We start from the raw sequence: 22300 nt of genomic DNA on the forward strand, positions 1-22300 counted from the left end.
TACCACATAAAAACATTATCTGATTACTATCTGATTAATCAGCAAAATAATCGGCTGATTACTCGAACATTCAAGTAATCACAAAACATTGTTAGTGACAGACTTTGTTCATATGGCAATGTTAGGGCTCCATGATTTCTGTGATGCAAAAAATGCGGAGAGAATCCAGTCAAAAAGTGTATAATACAAAAGGTAAAAAAAAGAGAATAATTTTTTCTAAAAAAAATTATGTAAATTTTGTTGAATTAAATAAGTTAAATAAATAAATATAATTAAAAAGTAAATTAAAAAAAAAATCTAAAATATAAACTAACAATATGCTGGAAAAACAGTACTGGTATTTTTTAGTTGTTAGACCCAATTTCAGAAAAAAACCTAAAGCAAACACTGAGCACATATGTTTGTCTTTAGATCCATCAGAGTCTCTTGTCGTTAGGGTAACACAGTGAAGGGCGATGGGATTGAGCGGGTGTCAGCTGACCTGGAGCTGTGAATGTGTGTGAGCGCAGTAGCTAAAAATACAGCTGACCAGGAATGACAAACATGTAAAGTCTGATTCTCTCTCTCTAAGACACAAGGGACCTGAAACAGCAGACAAAACAAGAAGTGCAGAAACTGTGTGCATGTGTGCATCTGTCTATGCCAACACAAATATGTGCCATTTCCACAGGAATCCAGTTTCTTGCATCATATAAAGTAGAAACATCCACATTAATGTAGTAGCTGTGTGCTTGTCTTAAAGACATAATGAGATATTATTGCTTACGCATTAGTCACAGTCACATAAATCAATATTTATCACTAGTATTCTGTTTTGCACAGGGTCGCTAATAACAGTATACCTAAATTAAACGATTTCTGCATCCACAACGTGTAATTTAAAAGACATTCTCATTTCAGTTCTAAAAAACCTACAGATGTGTAAAATCAAATGTGTTTAGCTACACAAATTTGATTACTTAGGTCATAGCATTACACTATGTGTCATAATAACAAAACATATTTGAAATCCTTGCGTAAAGTATCTTTATATCTGTGCAATTCAAACCCCCGGAGCGCAAACAAACCTGATGAAGCAGAACTTCTGGAATAAAATGAAAACATTAAGGAAAATGTACAAAAATAAATGTGGTTTTATTTAAATTAACTTTTGTGAAAGATATGAACACGCTTGGTTGAATCTGTCATATTTGTTCTCCGGTTATGGATTAATATCTTAATTTTTGGTGTAGTCGGGTCTCTAGGCAACTGAAGTAGAAGATCGTTGGATCGTGAAGAACTGAACCGTCTATGTGTGTATGTGTGTGTGTTACAGACTGATATGTAAAATCATATTAATGAACAAATAAGACCAGCCTATATTAAAGCTACAGATATAATGTGTCACAGTTGGTTAATGTGAAAACACACTCAGCATGTGTGTGTTTAAAACCCCTCAGATTTAGCCATTAGTTAAAGCGGGATGGGATGTTTGGAAATGAGATTTCTGCAGGGATTCAGTGTCTCTACTATCCCAACAGGCTTTTCAATCAATAAGACATTGACAGAATGTTTCTAATAATAGGAGGTCAAACAGTGGACTGAACTAATACTTACACACACGGTTCACAGCTCCTCCGGGTAAATGCTGAGCTGTGAAGACTCGTCCATGGACCGTGATTTACACAGACGTTAACATCACTTAAAAAAGGTGGCTGGTCACTTTACTACTTAATATAATGGAGATCACAGAAGTTTTCAAGATGAAAAACCAAACTTTTGAGTGATGGGACTGATTTGGGAGAGAGACACTGAGATTTGAGAAATTTGCATTTGATTTGCCTTGCAGCAGCTGAGAGTGACAACGGCAGGTAGAAACGTGTCAGTGGGATGATGGGAGTTTGAGGATTGCGGTCGGTACGATGTGCTACAGTGAGAAGGAGCTTCTGAACATCACCCGACGCTGGCTGTAACCCTCACCGCAGCTCTGGGCTTTCTGACTGTTTGAGTTCTCCAGGGTTATTTCCATATTCAAATGAGCTGCAGGAGAGGGATTTGCATACAGCAACAAACGGCTGTTTAATTCATTAAAGCAAAGAGAGAAATGTGACGCTCTAAGCCAAAACAAGAGATAAATAGATAGATAGAAAGATAGATAGATAGATAGATAGAAAGATAGATCAGGGTTACCAGGGTAGACAACAAACTAAGCGTCTATAAACCCCTCTGGATGTGTTTAAGCTCCAGCTGTGGACGGCGGTACACAGATCTCCAGGGGAGCGTCTCAGTCTCCCGTCCCCAGCGTGAGGCACTGATGATGGGATCAGTGAGCAGGGCAGCGTGGGGTTCAGCTCTGGAGCTCAGACTCTGAGCCTGATCTCTCTGCGGTCTCGTCTGATCTCCCGCAGTCTCCGGCTGTTTAAAGACTCTCAATGACATCAGCTGAATCTTCTAATGGAAACTGAGCTCATGACAGGATCTAAAGTTAGATAAGATGTAGGGCCCTATGATTTCTGCAAAGTTACAACCTGTGCTTTTGGTTCAAGTCAACACCCCCTTACAAATGTGAGAGAAAAACTAAACTTGTAGAAGAAACGTGACATGAAAGTCAAAGGGCTCAACTGTGGATTTCTTTTCTTTTTGGGAATGGTAAATGTCAGGAGAAAGCCCACGAGAGGCCACGGTTCATTTCCATGGATGGCACGGTTCACGTCTGTTGTCCGAGCGGACACTCTGGACCACATGTCAGCATTTCCTTCGGCATGTTCTTCCAATAGCGGCACAGAAAATGCTTTTGTCAGCCCTTTAAGACTCACAATAGCCCGTGAACAAGCCTCCCAAGAAGAGTCTGCTCATGTTTGGTTGGCAGTTTTTCTCAGCCAGGTGAATGCTTGCGGCCAAATGCAATCAATAACTACAACTGTGCCAAAATGAGAAAGACGAGGTCCTGAACACATTGACTGTCATGCCAGTAAAAAAAAATATATATATATATATTTTAAATATAAAATATATATAAATAAATATATATATTTTTTATTTTTTTTATTTAATTTTTTTACCTACCAATTTTTTTACTGGCATGACAGTCAATGTGTTCAGGACCTCGTCTTTCTCAGTTTGGCACAGTTGTAGTTATTGATTGCAATTACTTGCAATAATATAATATATATATATATTATAACAATATATTTTATAATGTAAAATATATAAATACATTATAAAATATATTGCCCTAATAATGTCCTGAACACAGACTGACTGTCATGCCAGTAAAAAAATTGGTAGTTAAAAAAAAAAAACAAAAAAAAACTGTATAATATATTATATATTATAATAATATATTTTATAATGTAAAATATATAAATATTGTAAATTATATATTTTATATTATATTTTATTTTAGTAGTATAAAATATACTGTATATTATAATATATATATATATATATATATATATATATATATATATATATATATATATATATATATATATATATATATATATATATATATATATATATATATATATATATATATATATATATATATACACACTCACACATTCATATAATGTGGCATATTTCTTAATGGCGTAAAACAGTATTTTGCATTAAAATAAAATGATAAATAATTTGTATCATCATATAAATTTATTGTATATGTATGTATGTATGTTTATATATATATATAGATAGATAGATAGATAGATAGATAGATAGATAGATAGATAGATAGATAGATAGATAGATAGATAGATAGATAGATAGATAGATAGATAGATATATATAGATAGATAGATAGATAGATATATAGATAGATAGATAGATAGATATATAGAAAGATAGATATAGATACATATATATAGATATAGATATAAAATAATAAATATCTACAAAAATTGTATAGTCCATATGATTTTGAAAATATTGTACACTGAAATAGTCAACTAGAATAAAAAAGGAAGTTAATTATTTATTATAAAAAAATATTTAGGATTGAGACCTATATATGGGTTTGCTAAAATAATGCAAATGCAAAAAATAGTGATATCAGCATTTGTTTTAATTTAAAAAAATATGAGAGATTATACAAAAAAAAAAAAATTCCTTTAGAAAAACGTGCACTAATGAATCATTCACAATGACACCAGAAACTTCTATTAAACTGTCAATTATCGTTACAAGTTGACTTTACAGTACAAGACAGATACGATCAATAACTACAGTTGCATCACAATAAATGAAAGCGAGTGATGTACAGAGAGAGTCTGCTAATCAAATATTGCTTGGCTCATAACGGAGGAAGTTCCTGCCAAAAATCGGGCTGTAAGCATGGAGGAATCCCTCATGGAGCCCACAGGACAGGTGTAGATGATAATCTACAGAACAGTACTCAAGGAAATGAAAGAGGCTATTTTTAAATAACTGGTATCACAAAGCTGCTGTAGGGAAAAACTATCAGATCCCAAAGGTCATAAAGGTCAGGTTTCTGCTTAAAGGGTCACCGCAGAAAACTACGACTGCGTTTGGACATTAGCAATGAGGATCTAATGCGTTCAGCCAAGCTGATCACACGGCTCGCAAAAGAGCGTCCTGACATGATCCATCACGTGCTATAAGCTTATTATTTAACATCCGTAGGGCATATGATTTCGGACGCAATCCGACATTTATTTACACCATTAAAATGGAAAAATTTAAATGGAAAACACAGAATTTGGGGGAAAAAACAAACAGAATTTGGGAAAAAATAAAACTAAAAATGTTGCTTCTTTTAAACTTGTAATAAACTGGTGTTAAAATTTAAATGTAACTATTAAAACAGAAAAACTAAAACAGAAAAAAAGTAAAAAAAAGAATTTGGGAAAATAAATTAAAAAATATATATATTTCACAGGAAATATTAGGTTGTGCCCTTGTTAACCCAGCTGCCTTTCACACGTTAGCTTCCCTCGCTCTCTCTGGCTCTTATGGGTAATGCACCCGCGTTGAGTTTAAAACTCCGAGTGATTGATTAAGTGCCGGTCAGATCAGCGACGGACAATAGAGAGTAGGAAAGGGCAATCCATCACGATGAAGGCTGATGCCAACGAGAAGCACAGCAGATAAATGAGCGCACGAATGCGAGGAAAGGGAAGAAGAAAAAAGAAAGTTTCCCTCCTCCTGTTCCTCTCCTCCTACAGATCCTTTGCTCATGAAGGGAAAGATCGGAATCCCCGTTTCTGGAGCAACATGGATTTTCCACCTGAATTATACATGAGAGTCAAAGTGTGTGTCGTCATCAAGGCCTGATTCTAGATTCTGTTTGTGTGTGTGTGTGTGGGTGGATGCATGTGTGTGTGAGTGTTTCAGATAGATGAGAGCTTTCATCATTGAGTCAGTAGCACAGAAGACAGAAACAAAAGAGGAGACGCCGCTGTGTGTCAGAAAAATAAGGAATCGAGCAATTCCGGTTCCAACTCTTATTGCATTTACTAATAGAAGCCTGTTGTTAAATTAGACAACTTCCAACAGAACAATAATAATAAATCAGAAGTAAACTTCAAGAATAAACTGGTTTCTTTGAAGCTCTACATCTTCAAAGCAGCACATTTCAACAGTCAAACAGTAAATTGCATGCTTAAAATTGATTTTAAATAAAATAAAATGTGCACTGTTCATCATGGTTCTGTACTGGCACTTAAATTACATACTTTATTTTGGTGTCTGTCCGCAAACAAGAGCGCTGTCGTTCCAGAACCATTTACAAAAGAAAAACATTTTATTATCATAATGTTCGTCTGCTTGGCAATAAAGACTGCAAATTATGGATTCTGACAAGAAAAAAAATCCCTTTTAGGCCAATTCAGAGCAAATGCTTAATCAAGATATATTGGCATATCAAATATCATCATGAGTATCAAGACATTCAGGCCAAACAAATATTACTAAAAGGATGAAAAGAGCTATAAAGAGCCTCAAGATATATTTTATCTTTTATTAAACTTTTGCCGTATACTTTCTGATCACATTAGAGCAGTGGCTCTCAAATTATATTATTATATTAAAAACAATCTTACTTCATTAAAACGCATACAATCAAGATGTAAACCATGGTTATACATATTTATTTTTTCCCTATAAAACTATTGTTTTGTCATAATTAAAGAAGATATACAGAAGGAAATTCAAATATAGCTGCAAGCAGCAATAAAGGGGCCAAGCACAACAGAAGCAAACAAGGAAGCTAGCAGCAGACCAATGACCAATGACATAATGGACTATGATAGACAAAGACACTGCATGTCAGTTTTGAAGTCAATCAGACCAACAGAATCATAGTTAGAGCCAGTTCATGTTTTGTTCAATTATAGCACCATGTGAGCGTGTCAAATTTGGTGAGAATATCTCATTTTGTTTAGGAGTTATAGACATTTATGTATGAACACATAAAAAATGACCCACTCCCAACTTTGATTGCATTTTTTGCCAAATTGCAAAATGTTTGCCATTAGCGTTTAGTCAACAACCGGATTTTCAGTCAGACTAACGATATACGTGAATGTTGTTTAAATGCTAAATCACAACGTTGCACTAACCATAAGGCAAAACCTAGCATGTTTGGTATCGTTGGACTCGGCAAGGATTCCTATGAAAATAAGTCAACCGCATCAAAAGTTATAATCATACATTTTTTTCACCACTAGGTGGCGCTGGTCCAAAACTTCTCAGACTCCTTCAGGGCATCATGCCGATGACCCATACCGAGTTTCGTAATGATACGTTCATGTGGTTGTAAAATAGAGCATTTTAATAGGGCTGGGTATTGAGACAATTTTCACGATTTGATTCGATTACTATTCACATGCTTGCGATTCGATTCGATTATGATTTCGTTTTGATTTGATTCGATATCGATTATTTTGGATGTAGTATATCAGCTACAGTACAGTACAGTACAGTAAAGTGTTGAGGAGACGTCTGTTTTCGCAAGCGCTACGTAAAATTAGTTTGTGAATTTGTTTTTCGAAACCGGTTTGACAAATCAGCTTAAATTCCACAACTTATTGGTGGCGCTAGAGGGACTGAGTTAGAGATTGATTATTTTGGATGTAGTATTTCAGTTTCAGTACATGCCAAATTTTCTAGAGGTAAAAAATCTCTCAACTAATGCTGTAAACTACACATCGGAGTCAGCTGGTACTACTATAATAATACTGAAGATTAAATTAACTTATTTATATACAAACACTTAAATTACACTCAATTATGTGTCATAACTGATTTATTCAAACATGCATTAAATATTGAAGAACATTATAAATTATAATGAATATGTAACGGTGCATAGCTATATTTATCTTTCTAGAGTTCACTTTCTAGCTGACTAATGAGTTTATGGTCACTGAATATGTTTTTCTGAGGTAAATGTGACGTCACGTGACATTGTTTAAGTTTTATTGAGTCTTTCCGAGGTTGAAACACTGATTGAGCGATTACACGAGACATGATACGGATTTCAGTAAGTTGTACTGTATATTTTAACATACCTTCAGATGTTCATGTTTATTTCGCTGTAACTGGTATTAAAGCGGAGGAGAGGATGATCACATGCTTCACTTTAACTGAGGCGCTAAAGCGATCCGTCACGCCACATTAAACAGCGACAAAACGCTATTTATTTTCTGAATCTCATAATAAGATGGACGTCATTTGAAATCTGAGACTTTGCTTCATATCAAAAGTAACAAAGATTATTGCGATTTATTGGATGGGAGGAGCTACATATTCTGCTCATTCATCAACTGAAAACAGACTAGACTAATCCATTCTTGGGATTTAAGAATCGATATCGGTTCGCAATAATGAGAATCGATTAAAATTGAGAAATCAACATTTTTTACCCAGCCCTACATTTTACTACATAATTAAAAATGGCTGATGCCCAAAATGGCCGATATGGGAAAATTGGATATCATTCGACTCAATCTAACGAGACCACTTTTATGATTTTTGGACCATTCAGAAGTAACAAGCAAAAATAGCCATTTTTAATATCTCCAGACCAGTAGGTGGTGCTACACAAAAACGCAGCATGTAACCTCAGGTCATGCTTGTGATGACATGGACCAAGTTTGGTCTGAATACGATAAACTGTTGAGGAGACGTCTGTTTTCGCAAATGCTACATAAAATTCATTTGTGAAGTTTTTCGAAAACAGTTCGACAAATCAGCTTAAATTCCACAACTTATTGTCAGCATGGTCTGAAGATGTGGTTCAATTTTCATGAAAATCAGAGGAGGAGCTCGAAAAAGTAGGTTTTTCAGAAAATTCAAAATTTTCATGATGCAAAAATAAAAGTGCAAGTTTGGACAGTTGGTGGCGCTAGAGGGATTGAGTTAGAGACTCCAAATTTGGTCTGGTGACAGTTCAGACTGTCTTCTATCAATGTGCCAAATTTCATAATTTTCCCACAAGCAGTTCTATGGGCTGCCATAGGCTTCCAGAGCGAAAGAAGAAGAAGAACGCCAGCGGATACAAGTGATGGGACACTTTGAGTCAAAAAGCTGAGTCATTAGTAACTGCTAAACTGTATTACACACAACGAGGAATGCTAATGTCTCAATCCGGCGCGGGTCAGGAGGGTGCTGGGCACGAGATGAACAGCAAACACACAGCCGAACACATAAACAGTGGAAACTATGATTGCTCGTGTGATGCTGTGCAGGAGGAACGTCAGCTGAGAGCAAACATCTGCTGTAAGTGATTTCACTGCACAAACTTGCACTGTAGTCACTAACCAACCACAATCCTCTTCAACCCGGAGCTGATCTGCATAACTCTTTCAGTAAATTGGGTGCTAAAACAATATAGACATCAAATAAACGACGCCACCTGTGGCCACAATTCATCTAGCGCTTCATCTTTCTCTCTATCTGAGACATCATTTTGTAAAGCCAAAGAACAGAGCTAAAGCTAGAACAGTTGGAGGTAATCGTGCCCGGCTATGACAAACAAAACAAACCCGAGATGCTTCTTCTGAGGTTTGATTTCACAAGTACAGATTCCCACAGAAGCCATTTCAAGGTCCAGCAGGATATTAAAGCAAAAGAAGCATGAAACATTAGTTCTTGCTCAAAACTGCTACAAAACAAACAACAGAAGGCCAACAATCTGCTTTGCATTAAACCTTTCCCAAGACCTTGAAAAAAAGCATTTGCTGTTGAAGAAAAAGCTCGAAAGGTTCGTCTAATGAAACACTCGCACCCTGTGGATTAATAAGTTTGGGGTTCGTCCTACCGTCCTTCCTGTAGAGCGCTATCTCCACCTTCCTCTCCTCTGACCCCAGAAGCGCCTGTGCCATCTGCGCGATGGCCAGCCTCTTGGTGTGTGGGCCGTACAGGAAGTTGCAGGTGCATGGCTTTTGCATGATTTCAGCCCTGGTGTAGCCGCACATGTGACAGAAGCCATCGTTACAGAAGATGATGGCGCAGTTCTCCACCCGCGCATTGGCTATGACGAATTTCCTACCTGTGAGAGAGACGGGAAACAAACTCTTAAGTATGTTATGAATCATGGGTCAACTTTAGTGCATTACTTGTGAAGTCTGGCCCTCTTTTCAGTTTATTCTGGCCAGCTACAATATACATTTTTCACCTCAAACATGAGACGCATATTGGCCGTAACACATTAACACAGACGCTCCGTCTCTGGGACAGATACATACAGTACGGGACGGACACACGGGGATGACCTTCACACGAACCGTCACACGGGAACTTGTGCCAACTCACACAGAAGGTGTTTAAATCACTAGCTGAGACTCAGTGGGCTGAAAAGCCACAGTAATAAGGGTTTGACGGATGACTTGTGCTGAAGCCTCACAAGAGTTTGAAGAGCTCTCAGCCGTCTCACTTTCGTAATGTCCCGGAGACTTCTGTCAACTCTCATGAGACGCAAACATCGACTGCAAACAGAAACTGAGAGCTAAAACCGGGAAATAGAGACACTTTTCAAGAGAGAGTCGAGTCAGGAAGGTTAAATTAAACCTATGGAGTTTATTTCATTCAGTTATCTGCTGATTTACTCTGAGGATGTTTGAGCTGTGGAAGAGAAGGGAAAACAATTCTAGGGTGAATCTTGCAAATATAAGAACAAAATATATTGAAAAGGAAAAAAAATATTTTTATTTTAATTATGTGGTTTTGTGCATAATATTTTATATATATATACTTATTTATTTATTTAAAATGTATATACAGTAATTTGTTTATAATATATAATAATAAGTTTATAATAATTTTATAATAATTTATAAGTTTTATTATGCAATTTTTCTTGTTTTTATAGTCATTGTGCATATTTTATATATATAATATATGTATTTTAATTTTTTTCTTGTTTTCATACAGTAATTTGTGCATTATACTTTATATATATATATATATATATATATGTGTGTGTGTATTTTAATTATTTTTGTCATATTTTGTCATTTGTGCATAATATTTTATATATCTATAATATTTATTTATTTTAATTATGTTTTCTTCTTTTCGTTTTATACAGTAATTTGTGCATAATATTTTATATATAAATATTTATTTTAATTACAATTTTTAGTGCATATTTTTATATATATATTTATTTATTTAAAACAATTTTCTTGTTTTCATACAGTAATTTGTGCATATATATATATATATATATATATATATATATATATATATATATATATATATATATATATATATATATATATATATATGCATTTTATTATTTTTTCTTGTTTTCATTTGTGCATAATATTTTATATCTCTATAATATTTATTTATTTTAATTATGTTTTCTTCTTTTATTTTTTAATTATAATTTGTTCTTGCTTTCATACAGTAATTAATGCATATATATATATATATATATATATATATATTTATATGTATATATATATATATATATATTTATTTATTTATTTATTTATTTAAAACAATTTATTTGTTTTCTTGTTTTTATACAGTAATTTGTGCATAATATTTCATATATAAATATTATTTATTTTAATCATAAATTTTTTCTTGTTTTCATACAATAATTTGTGCATAATATGTATATATGTATATATATATATATATATATATATATATATATATATATATATATATATATATATATATATATATATATCTTGTTTTCATACAGTAACACACATAAAAATTAAGCCTTTTTTGCATTATTTTCATGACAATCGAATCACATTTCCCCTCAAATGCACATTTCATTTCATTTCATTTCAATAATGCACAATAAGACAATAATAACACACTTTTTAATTGTAAACCTTTTGTAAAGGGTTTAATCATATAAAACTGTATTTAGCTGCATCTCAATCTAGTTTCTTTAATGATAATTTGTCATGATGACGTTATCTGTAAGTGTGCGTATATTAAATGTTTCTCCAAAAAAAGGAACTAGTAAATCAAGTGATAAGAGCTTGTCAGGTGCTTGTCTTTCATGCTGAAATTACAGTCAGTAATGCATTAGATCTGGACCGCAGCCATAACCACCTCACCTCAGCAGCCTGAGAGGGTCAGGCTTAACTGGAAACATCCCATATTTGTAATTTCCATCCCATATTTGGGTTCCTCACATAACCGTCAGATGATAAATCTTGTTCAAGGACTCTAAGGAGAGTCGCTCGGCCCTGGACGCTCTATTCAAACTTCACTCACCGTCCGTAATGTACTTTTGTTGTTAATGTGTCACTGATTCAAATCCATCTGTCTCTGTATCGCCTCTACAACCTTAAGTTACAGAACAGCGTCACGATAACAGAGGCATTTACATAAAGAAGGTGTGTTTTAAAACAGTGTGATTAATTCTGAGTGTCAAAGAGGGTGAGAAATGATCATGAGAAACTAAATTACTACCACTAAAAATACAAGTGGCCTTCAGGGAAAGTGGATTTGCAAGGAAATGGCAGTGCATGCAAAGCAACAGAATTTCACTTCATTAAAAACACTAAAAATTGGATGTGTAAATATAAATGACACGTATATCGTTCTAGTGAAGGGAAATCTTTAAACAGCTGTATGGCTCTTGCAGTGGCGGCCATTAGGTAATTAGTAACACAGCAGCGCGGTATTGACGCGCTCTGACACACTCCTCCAGGCAACAGTAAAAACAATCACAACAGAAGCTGGTTCTGTTTCTGATGCCCTTAAGCAGCTGTTCAACACTGAGACACAACGCACAACACACACACACTGTCTCTTAGTCCATCTGTCTCTCTCAAATGAGGACATTTACAGCTCATTAATATTTCTTATTGGCCTTGGCGGGTGTTAAAGTTGGGTTCTGGATAAATGTAACCTCGTAACCTCACTAAACTCACAACAGCCAGGTACACTGAAGTCCTGGAGAGACATCAGAATTGCGGTTTCCTTTCATAGACGTACATAAAAATCCAACATGCACACGGTTCATAAACTGTTCCACTCAATATATCCTGTAGATAAAGGCAGACATTTGAAATGAGCCATTAGATGTCACTTTACTAACAAATACATACAGCGAACAAATTTCTCTCCATTTGCACACAATGCTGTAGATTTGATCCCAGCACTGGATAATAAATGTCTCTTATCCATCTAACTTCTTCCTGAGAGGAACCAGAACTAGAAATGTGGTTCGAGTCTGTAAACGAACACAACAGTGAATTGTTTAGTTAATTGGTGATAAATGACAATAATCGGCCTAATGGAGGATCAAAGACTGAAAATGAAACATAGTTAATGTGTACATTATGTAAATTGTCAATTATTAAATAAATATGAAAATATATCTCAATACATAAATTGATACAATTTAAGATATGTACATTATGTAAATTATGTGAGATATTAATTAAATATTAAAAAATATGTAAATGCATAAGCTAAAACAAGTAATGAGAAATGTTGTCTTGTCAACTAGCTGAAATAAAATAGTTTTTATTATATTTTATTAAATATCAAGTAAATACATAAGTTAATTCAAATATAAGCTATTATGTACATTATGTAAATTATGTCAAATATTAATTAAATATAAAAATATGTAAATATAAGATAATATGTACATTATGTAAATTATGTTAAATATTAATTAAATATAAAAAATATATAAATATATAAGCTAACACAAATAATAAGAAATGTTGCTTTGGTAAATAGCTGAAATAAAATAGTTTTTTTATATTTTATTAAATTATAAATATGAAAAAAGTAAAAAAAATGAGTAAATATATAAGTTAATACAAATATAAGTTATTATGTACATTATGTAAAATATTAAATACGAACATATAAGTAAAGACATAGATTAATACAAATATAAGATAATTTGTGTACATTGTGTAAATTATGTTAAATATTAATTAAATATATATATATATATATATATATATATATATATATATATATATATATATATATATATATATATATATATATATATATATATATATATATATATAAGCTAACACAAATAATAAGAAATTTTGCCTTGGCAACTAGCTGAAATAAAATAGGTTTAATTTTTTATATTGTATTAATTATTAAATATTAAATAAATATAAAAATGTATAAATATATACATATATAAGTTAATACAAATATAAACTATTATGTACAACTATTATGTAACATATAAAAAAAAGAAAATATATGTAAATACATAAATCAATTCAAATATTAGCTATTATGTACATTATGTCAAATATTATTAAATATAAAAGTATGTAAATAATATATGCTGAAATAATATAGGTTTATTTTTTATATTTTATTAAATTGTACATTATGTAAATTAAATCGTACATTATGTAAATTATGTAAAATTTTAAATACGAACATATAAGTAAATACATAAATTAATACAACTATAAGATAATATGTACATTGTGTAAATTATGTTAAATATGAATTAAATATAAAAAATATAAATACATAAGCTAACACAAATAATAAGAAATGTTGCCTTGGCACCTAGCTGAAATAAAAAAAAAATATTGTATTAAATATTAAATAAATATAAAAATGTATAAATACATAAATTAATTCAAATATAAGCTATTATGTAAATTATATAAAATATTAAATACATATTTTAATATTTTTACATAAAAAAATAAAATTTATGTAAATACATAAGCTAATACAAATTATTAGAAATGTTGTCTTGGCAACTAGCTGAAATAAAATGCTTTTTTAAAATATTTTATTAAATAATAAATAGTGAATAAATATAAAATACAAATATAAGTTAATATGTAAATTATGTAAAATATTAAATAAATATGAAAATATATCTAGATAAATAAATGATACAGTTTAAGATAATATTTACATTATGTAAATAATGTCAAATATTAATTAAATATAAAAAATATGTAAATACATAAGCTAACAAGTAAGAAATGTTGTAAACACATAAATTAATACAAATATAACTTAATATGCACATTATGCTACATATACATTTAAATGAATGCAAATATAAGTTAATATGTAGGCCTACATTACGTAAAATATTATTAAAATAGCAAATAATGCGTTGCATTATCCATGTTTTTCTCCCAAAAAACTGTGGAGAGGAAAAATATAAAATGTGATGACAAATGTTGACACCAGTCATATACATCTACAAAATATAGCAATGGAAAATAAAGAATAAAAAGCAAAGCAGAAAGTAAGTGAAGAGACGAGCTTCCCCTGGAGAGCAGAAGTGAGAGAAGAGGCAACAGGAAGTGATTGACTCTATCGCTGATATTGACAGCGCTGACTATTCCAGCGGAGGAGAAATACATCAAACTATCGCCTCCTCCAGCGTCTCTCTTCCCCTCAGTAGGAGTCGTGTCAACTGCATTTATCCTTTAAGTGCTTTTACATGATGGATGTTAGCGCCTTCAAAAGGGCGTCAGATAAAGGCCAGAAGCAAACGCTCGAGTCTTGAGTAAATGACAGACGCTTCACGGGTCAGCAGGGAGATTTTTAAAGGTCAGAGTTTAGGTGTGGAATACAGAGGTGATGTTTGCTCACTTTTTTACTGCGGCGGATAAAAGCTTATATTTGTGTTATTTTCTTTTTATTCAAATGGGAGTTAACCCATTTAAGTCTGCGGGTAACCAAAGCTTCAATTCATTGTTTAATCTAAACTATGGTTTTTAATCTAATCTCGATCTCCATGCGGATGGAAAGATAATCATCAGGTCAATCCAGCAGGACCGAACAGAAGAAGACAGGACTTCAATGAGCGTCCTGAAGATAGGATGATCTTCTGAAGAAACCACAGAGGAATAGAAGCAAAAACACCCTTAATCTTGAGACTAGAATGTGGGATTCTCATGGTCTCGTTGTCTGACATTAGCAGGCTGCAGACGGTATACATCAGAGAAACAGCCACAGGCGCTCTGAGGAGAGACAGAGTGGGCAGGATGAGAGGAACTTTAGCATAAGTGTGTGTGCGTCAAGCCTATATACAGAACCAACAAACACTGCGACCAAAATAAGATCCATCACAGACGAAGAGAGAGAGAGAGAGAGAGAGATTGACTGAGGGAAACCGAGGCGTTGAAAGAGAGAAAGGATGAATGAATCAGAGAAAACACCCTTGATGCATTATAATTAACATCTCTCCAGTTGTCTGCTGTCTCTTTATCCAAGGATCTGCACCACCTTTAAGTCAAGGGCTAATAAAAGCCGACTTTAAAGGAACAGATCACTCAAAAACTGACAGATTAGAATAGTTTTGAAAGCTTTTGTGAAGTTTCAGCTCAAAATACCCCACAGATCATTTATTATCGCTTGTCAAATTTGCCTTATTTGGGTTTGAGCAAAAACACGCCGTTTTTGTGTGTGTTCCTTTAAATGCAAATGAGCTCCAGAAGAGGGCGGAGCTTTAACAGCTCAACAACAACAAAGCTGGAGAATCTCACGCAGCCAAAATGAGGAAAGTGTTCAGCCTTACATTGTTCAAACCGGAGTCGACACTGATGGAGAGAAGTTACAACAGCGTATCTGAATTTCTAAATTTATGTTGATTCCACTAGCATGTGCCGTCATGTTCATCTTTTGTGTTGAATTGACCCTCGTTTGGCGTAAAATGACGGCATGTCAACAACACTCTACTACAACAACTCTTCCTCTTCTTTAAAGCAGCCCAACATGGTTTTTTGTGTGTAATTGGGGGCGGGGTTTATGTAAATTTTGGGGTTTGTGATGTCTTCAACCCGAGAAGAAGCTCGTTGTAGTCCCTACTAGGGGTGTCACAATATACCGGTATTGACGATAACCAGCATGAAATATCGATATCATGTTAATTTAGGGGTGTGACGATTATACCGGTATTGGTGAGAACCACGATATTTAAAATGAATATGACGCTTATGAAATCATGACATGTAAATACTCCAGTGCCGTTTTCCCCAAATCAGAACTTATTGTTAAATGAACAATGTGAGTTACATTTCACACAGTATTGTTAATATTGTTTTTTTCCCTTTATTTCACCAATGAAAATGTCAAAATGATGAACAGCAGAACAGCTCCCGTGCAACAGAAATGTTTTTGTTATTCTGACTGAATCCGCGTTTAGAACGAATGAATCCGAGCTTCGTTCCTGAATGAATCAGTCATTTGACTCACTCACTCACTCATTAAGACAGTGACTTGCTGCCACCTACTGGCAGTTTAGTTTAGTTTCATATTTAAGGTACATTTTAATTAAAAAGTTAAAATTAGAAAAATGTATTTAAATAATTAAATACTGAATTAAATTTATGTAGACAAATTGTAAATGCTGTGTAAATATATGTCACTTCTCATTCTGTGTCACCTCTGAATTACAAAGATGGATTTTGTTGATAATGATTTCATTTGATTGATAACAGCCATAATGTATAGGCCACTATGCTAGTATTAATTTTTATTTCTTCTTAAATTTGACTTTAAAAAATGTCCTAGTCCCTAACAGCCTTAAAAAGCGAAAATATCTCCCTTTGCATTGAACTTTGAGCATCGTAACTTTGATGTTTATGATCAAACAGCAACATTACACACTAACTAAAGTTAAAAAAATGAAATCATAATCAAGAACCCCTTTACATTTAAAGGTTATGGATTCAAAGTTATGCAAGCCTAACAAACAGACAGATAAAGAGATTTCCTGGTGCTTTAAAGAACCAAAAACAATGATCTGAAGACCTCTAAAGAATGATTTTAATCTCTACATAGTTATATAACTAACTCGAGATAGATAGATAGATAGATAGATAGATAGATAGATAGATAGATAGATAGATAGATAGATAGATAGATAGATAGATAGATAGATAGATAGATAGATAGATAGATAGATAGATAGATAGATAGATAGATAGATAGATAGATAGATTTTCTGACACACGGAGGATCAGAGTCACTAAAAGACGCAGAGAAAGAAAGGAACATTTGAATGGAAGAAAGTGAGCTCATCTTAATCTTTTATCTGTGAGGAAGAAACAAGCCGCGTCTCCTGAGAAAACAGAACAATGCATTTAGCAATGAGGAACACCTGAAAGAAATCGGCAAAGGAGACAGCAAATCCTCTTTGTGTGGCTCTAACAAGGGGAAGAGCGAATCTAGCGTGTGTTTGAAGGTTTTAGACAGGTGTTCTTTCTGTGAAAAGTGGTTAAAATAATACAAGAGACTGTTAGACGCAAGCTCGCACCAAATTTATATGCAAAACACAATGCATGCAAATGTGTTAAACAGCTGAGTTAAGGGGTAAGGTATAAGAACCAAACACGCAACTAAACGGCCTTGACTTGTTTGGGACACGGTCTGTAATTTTACATGACACCATGTTTCTTTATCGCTCTGATGTGTAAATAATGCAGCGCTATTATAATGCAGAAGCAAATACATCTACTGCAGTACAGCAAAATCTTTACAAACTAATGATTCATGTAGAGGGCTTGTGCACCGGAGAACAAGAGCAACAGAGGCTGAAAGAGAGAATGAGAGAAGAATAGACACCTGTACCACGGTGAAATTTAATCACACCAACTCCTCTGACAGCATGCCGATAAGACTGTGATCTCAGCCGCTCTCCATTACAGAGAGAGAGAGAGAGAGACGGGCATAGCAACCACTCTGCATCCCAGAATACTGGCAGAAGCAGACCATGACAACTCAGTAGCGATGTGACAGTGAAGCAGGCGATGGAAAAACACAACTTTATATAGAAAACTATAAATACTCCTCCCTAACGCTGAGCAAAGTTCAGTGCGGTGGGGAAATGTGCATCTCAGACTCTCCTATGATGCTTCTGTCTTCTGAAGGCTTAATGTTACAGTCATGAGAAAGAATGATCATGAAAAGTTGAGTGTATAGAATGGGGATGGACGGTCACAAAAATCAATATATCAACTTATCGCACGATATATGGACATGACCTCGATGATTTTAGACACACACCGTCAGGTCGTTTCTTCATACAGAGAGCCAGGGTTGCCAGGTTTTCACAACAAAACGCGCACAATTGCTACTCAAAACTAAACCAAAACTAGTAAAATTCGCATTCCAGGTGCTAAATATCATGTTATTTGGGGTTGTACATGAAAAAAAAAACCCGGGACAACAGTGTTAAAGTAGCCCAATTCCGCGGGAAAATCATGGACTTGGCAACAATGCACAAAGCAGACATCGACAGGTGAAAAAAGGTGGCGTTTTAGGATCATACAACCGGCACAATGCAGCGGCAGGCGTGACGCAAGTGTTTTTTGCTAATTTCAGCCCTACGCAGTTATCATTTTCACGTCCTGCATCATGTAACTAGCAAATGCATTTACGCCCAGTTGTGCACCCCTGGGCGTGCTGGTCTGAAAAAGTGGTGTGTTCAGATGCATTGTTGGCGTATTGCTATTTTGAGGCAACTGAAAACGACTGCGTTATTGACCAACAAACACCTGCGCAATTTATAAAAAAAAAAATATTTTTTTAAAGAGCGCATTAATAATATGCACCAATAGGTGGGTGCATAATGCTATGCCAAATATTAAAAATAAAAGGATTACAATGTAATTTTTCCGCTCGCAAATTCCAACTTGTAAATAGCAAATCCGCCATGGCGCGAGCGCAGCTGGCTTTTAAAGGGAATGCAACGCAGTTATCATTTTCACGTACTGCGCCACGTTGTTTAAATAATAAAAAAATACATTTGCCCCCATTCGTTCGCCCATGGGTGTGCTGGTCTGAAAACGAGGTGTGTTCAGATGCATTGTTGACGTATTGCTATTTTGAGGAACTGAAATAGATTGCGTCAAAAACCTGGTTTAAAGTCAATGCTGCAATATTTGATTTGTTATTTAAAGAGCACAGCACACTAGTAATATGCTCCTATAAGCTTCAGAGCGTTATGAATCTTTTGTGTCGAATCATGATTCGGATAGCGTGTCAAACGGCTGAAATCACGTGACTTTGGTGCTCCGAACCGCTGATTCGACATGCTGATTCATAACGCTCTGAAGCTTCATGAAGCAGTGTTTTGAAATCGGCCATCACAATATAAGTCAAAAAAATTTTATTGTCGCTTTATAATATTAATATTGAACCACTGTACTCACATGAACTGATTTAAATATGTTTTTAGTACATTAATGGATCTTGAGAGAGGAAATGTCATTGCTCAGGCCTCACAAAGCCATCGGATTTCATCAAAAATATCTTAATTTGCGTTCTGAAGATGAACGAAGGTCTTACGGGTGTGGAACGACATGAGGGTGAGTAATTAATGACAGAATTTTCATTTTTGGGTGAACTAGAGAGAAAAGAGACAACCCTTTTAGACCATCTTTCCCGTCCGTAAACTAGCAAAAGTGGATTCGGACACGCCCTAAGTGCATTTGCACTTTAGACCATGTGCTTAGATCATTAAAACAGGGCCCATAGTGTTTTCCTGACAACTACAGACAGTTTGGAAGAATAAGTCCAAATGCACCAGTTTCCGCAATCCGCTGTTCTGGTGCAAATATAAACATGACAGGGTGACATGGTGCACGCTCACAGCTAGCACGTGAATGTCTAGTTCATTTTCACAGAGAACGCGTTTTTGTCTTTCACTGCGCTGTTTCTCCATGTAAACATTCGCATTTGACCATTGAACTGCAGCATCTCATGCATGATGCACCGTTATAAACCTATGCACTCAAGCTAAAAGAAGTTTTTCCACTTATTAAAAAATACGCCTCTAGAAAACATCTGTGCTTTTGTTCATATGGACATCTGACTGCTAAGTAGGGTTTGTGTTTTTCAGAAAATAGTGTGCACCCTTACTTTACTGAGAAAATAAGGTCAGGGAAAAATCTGAAGATGGAAAATCTCCATATAAGTGCCTTTTGTGCATTTGCAAGTGTGCTCTACTTGTTATTTTGCACTTTTTGTTAGCAAAGCTTTATTTATTATTTATTCAACTTGATTATTATTTTTGACACTTCAATTCCAGTATCTAAATATTCCTTAGAGTTAGGTTCATTGTCATTTGAAAGTGTCCTACTTGCATTATTATGCTGTTTTTATATTATGATTATATATTCAGTGGCATAAAATGGTCTTAAAATGATAATAATATCGCAATTATTTTATTATTGCCCAAACAAAAGTAGTTATTGTGACAGGCTGATGGATGGATAGATAGATAGATAGATAGATAGATAGATAGATAGATAGATAGATAGATAGATAGATAGATAGATAGATAGATAGATAGATAGATAGATAGATAGATAGATAGATAGATAGATAGATAGATAGATAGATAGATAGATAGATAGATAGATAGATAGATAGATGAAGTCATTCTCGTAGGAGGTGTCTCTCGAGGGACTCGTCTCATTGGTGTGTCTTCAGCAGTTGCCACAGTGATGCTTGTGTTTGCTGTTGTTCTCCATTGGTCTCACGGCTCTATGAATGTTACTGAATATTGACACTGGGGTACAAATATCAAGTAAAAAGTGGCATATCAGCTGTGGGACACAGCAGGCTTATTTTATTTTTAGGTTATTGTTTTATTGCAGCTAATGTTCTCATCTGACATCTCATCTCATCCACTGAACACTGGAGAGAGAAAACACTTGTTCAGTTTTTAATATTCGGGTGCAATATCACAACGAGAGGCACACCGTGTTCTTTTTGAACCGGTCTTTTATGAAACATCAAGGCTAGAAAAACAGATCCAAGCCATCTGGAGAGAAATGCTGTGACTTATGGTCAATGCAATGACAACGCATGCTAAAATGCTTACGCTTACTCTTTAATACCTCCAAAGCACTTCTCAAAAGCTTGTGATGGGTTTTGATGGAGGTGATAAATTATTTAAAGCACCCGAGGGAGAGACGTGGCATCTCAAAAAAAGAAGGGTAGTGGTAAGGTTAAGATGGAAAGTGAAAACGTATTGATTTCTGCCACATCTGACCAAGTGATGCAAACCAGACTTGGTTTAGAAATGCTTTGGGTTTTCATTATCAACTAATTCCTCATTAAATATTAAAGTAAGGTGCTCTAATGCCTGATCTGAAAGGTGATGTAATTGTTTTTAATAAAGCATGTGTTAACACTTATGCAATGATTCAGAAGTAAATTATGGATTGACATATTATACCCCAATATCATTCACAGGGACATCAAAACAGTCCAATTCCATAGGGATAAATATCCCATTATTCCTCACATCAATGTGCAAGGCGATCTTACAAAACTCTCATTTTATGCAGCATTACTCATTGATATCACCTTCACTATTTCCCAGCACAAAAACATCAGGAAAAACAAAACAATTCCAGTCTGAGACAGATGGAAATGAACACTGATTGGCTCTTTGAAAGCCAGTACGATTTTTGAGGACGCTTGAGTAAGAAGATTCACATCTGAGAATCTCCAAACCCGTTAGACCAGCGAATGCATCATGAAAATTGAGGCAAATTAAAGTTTAAGAGCTCAAAATCACATGCAAGGTTAAACCCTGGTCTAAAAACACAAGCCTAAAACAACACGAATGAATTCTGGATTGTCACTAATAGCTAAAAGGCTGTTATATATCACCTGTAAGAACTCATAAAGTTGACTGACTGTATAACTGTATAATAATACATGTAAAGGACTATATATAAGCCTATATTCTGAACAGAACCACCACACGTTTATATAAAGGATGATGTTTATAGGATGATTAATTATATATAAATAAATGACCCTGGAACACAAAACCAGTCATAAGGTCAATTTTTTTTAAAATTGAGATTCATACATCATCTGAAAGCTCAATAAA

At 34.2% G+C, this 22300-nt stretch overlaps 1 protein-coding gene across 1 annotated transcript in view; it reads right to left on the minus strand.

The window, feature by feature from the left end:
- kcnh2b (potassium voltage-gated channel, subfamily H (eag-related), member 2b) overlaps positions 1 to 22300 on the minus strand; it is a 192427-nt gene that overhangs the window by 169013 nt on the left and 1114 nt on the right. The window contains exon 2 of the mRNA XM_067377265.1: positions 9260 to 9490. Coding sequence (XP_067233366.1) covers positions 9260 to 9490 — 231 coding nt within the window. The remainder of the gene's footprint in view (positions 1 to 9259; positions 9491 to 22300) is intronic.

This window comes from Chanodichthys erythropterus, chromosome 23, assembly GCF_024489055.1.
Source record: "Chanodichthys erythropterus isolate Z2021 chromosome 23, ASM2448905v1, whole genome shotgun sequence".
Taxonomy (NCBI): domain Eukaryota; kingdom Metazoa; phylum Chordata; class Actinopteri; order Cypriniformes; family Xenocyprididae; genus Chanodichthys; species Chanodichthys erythropterus.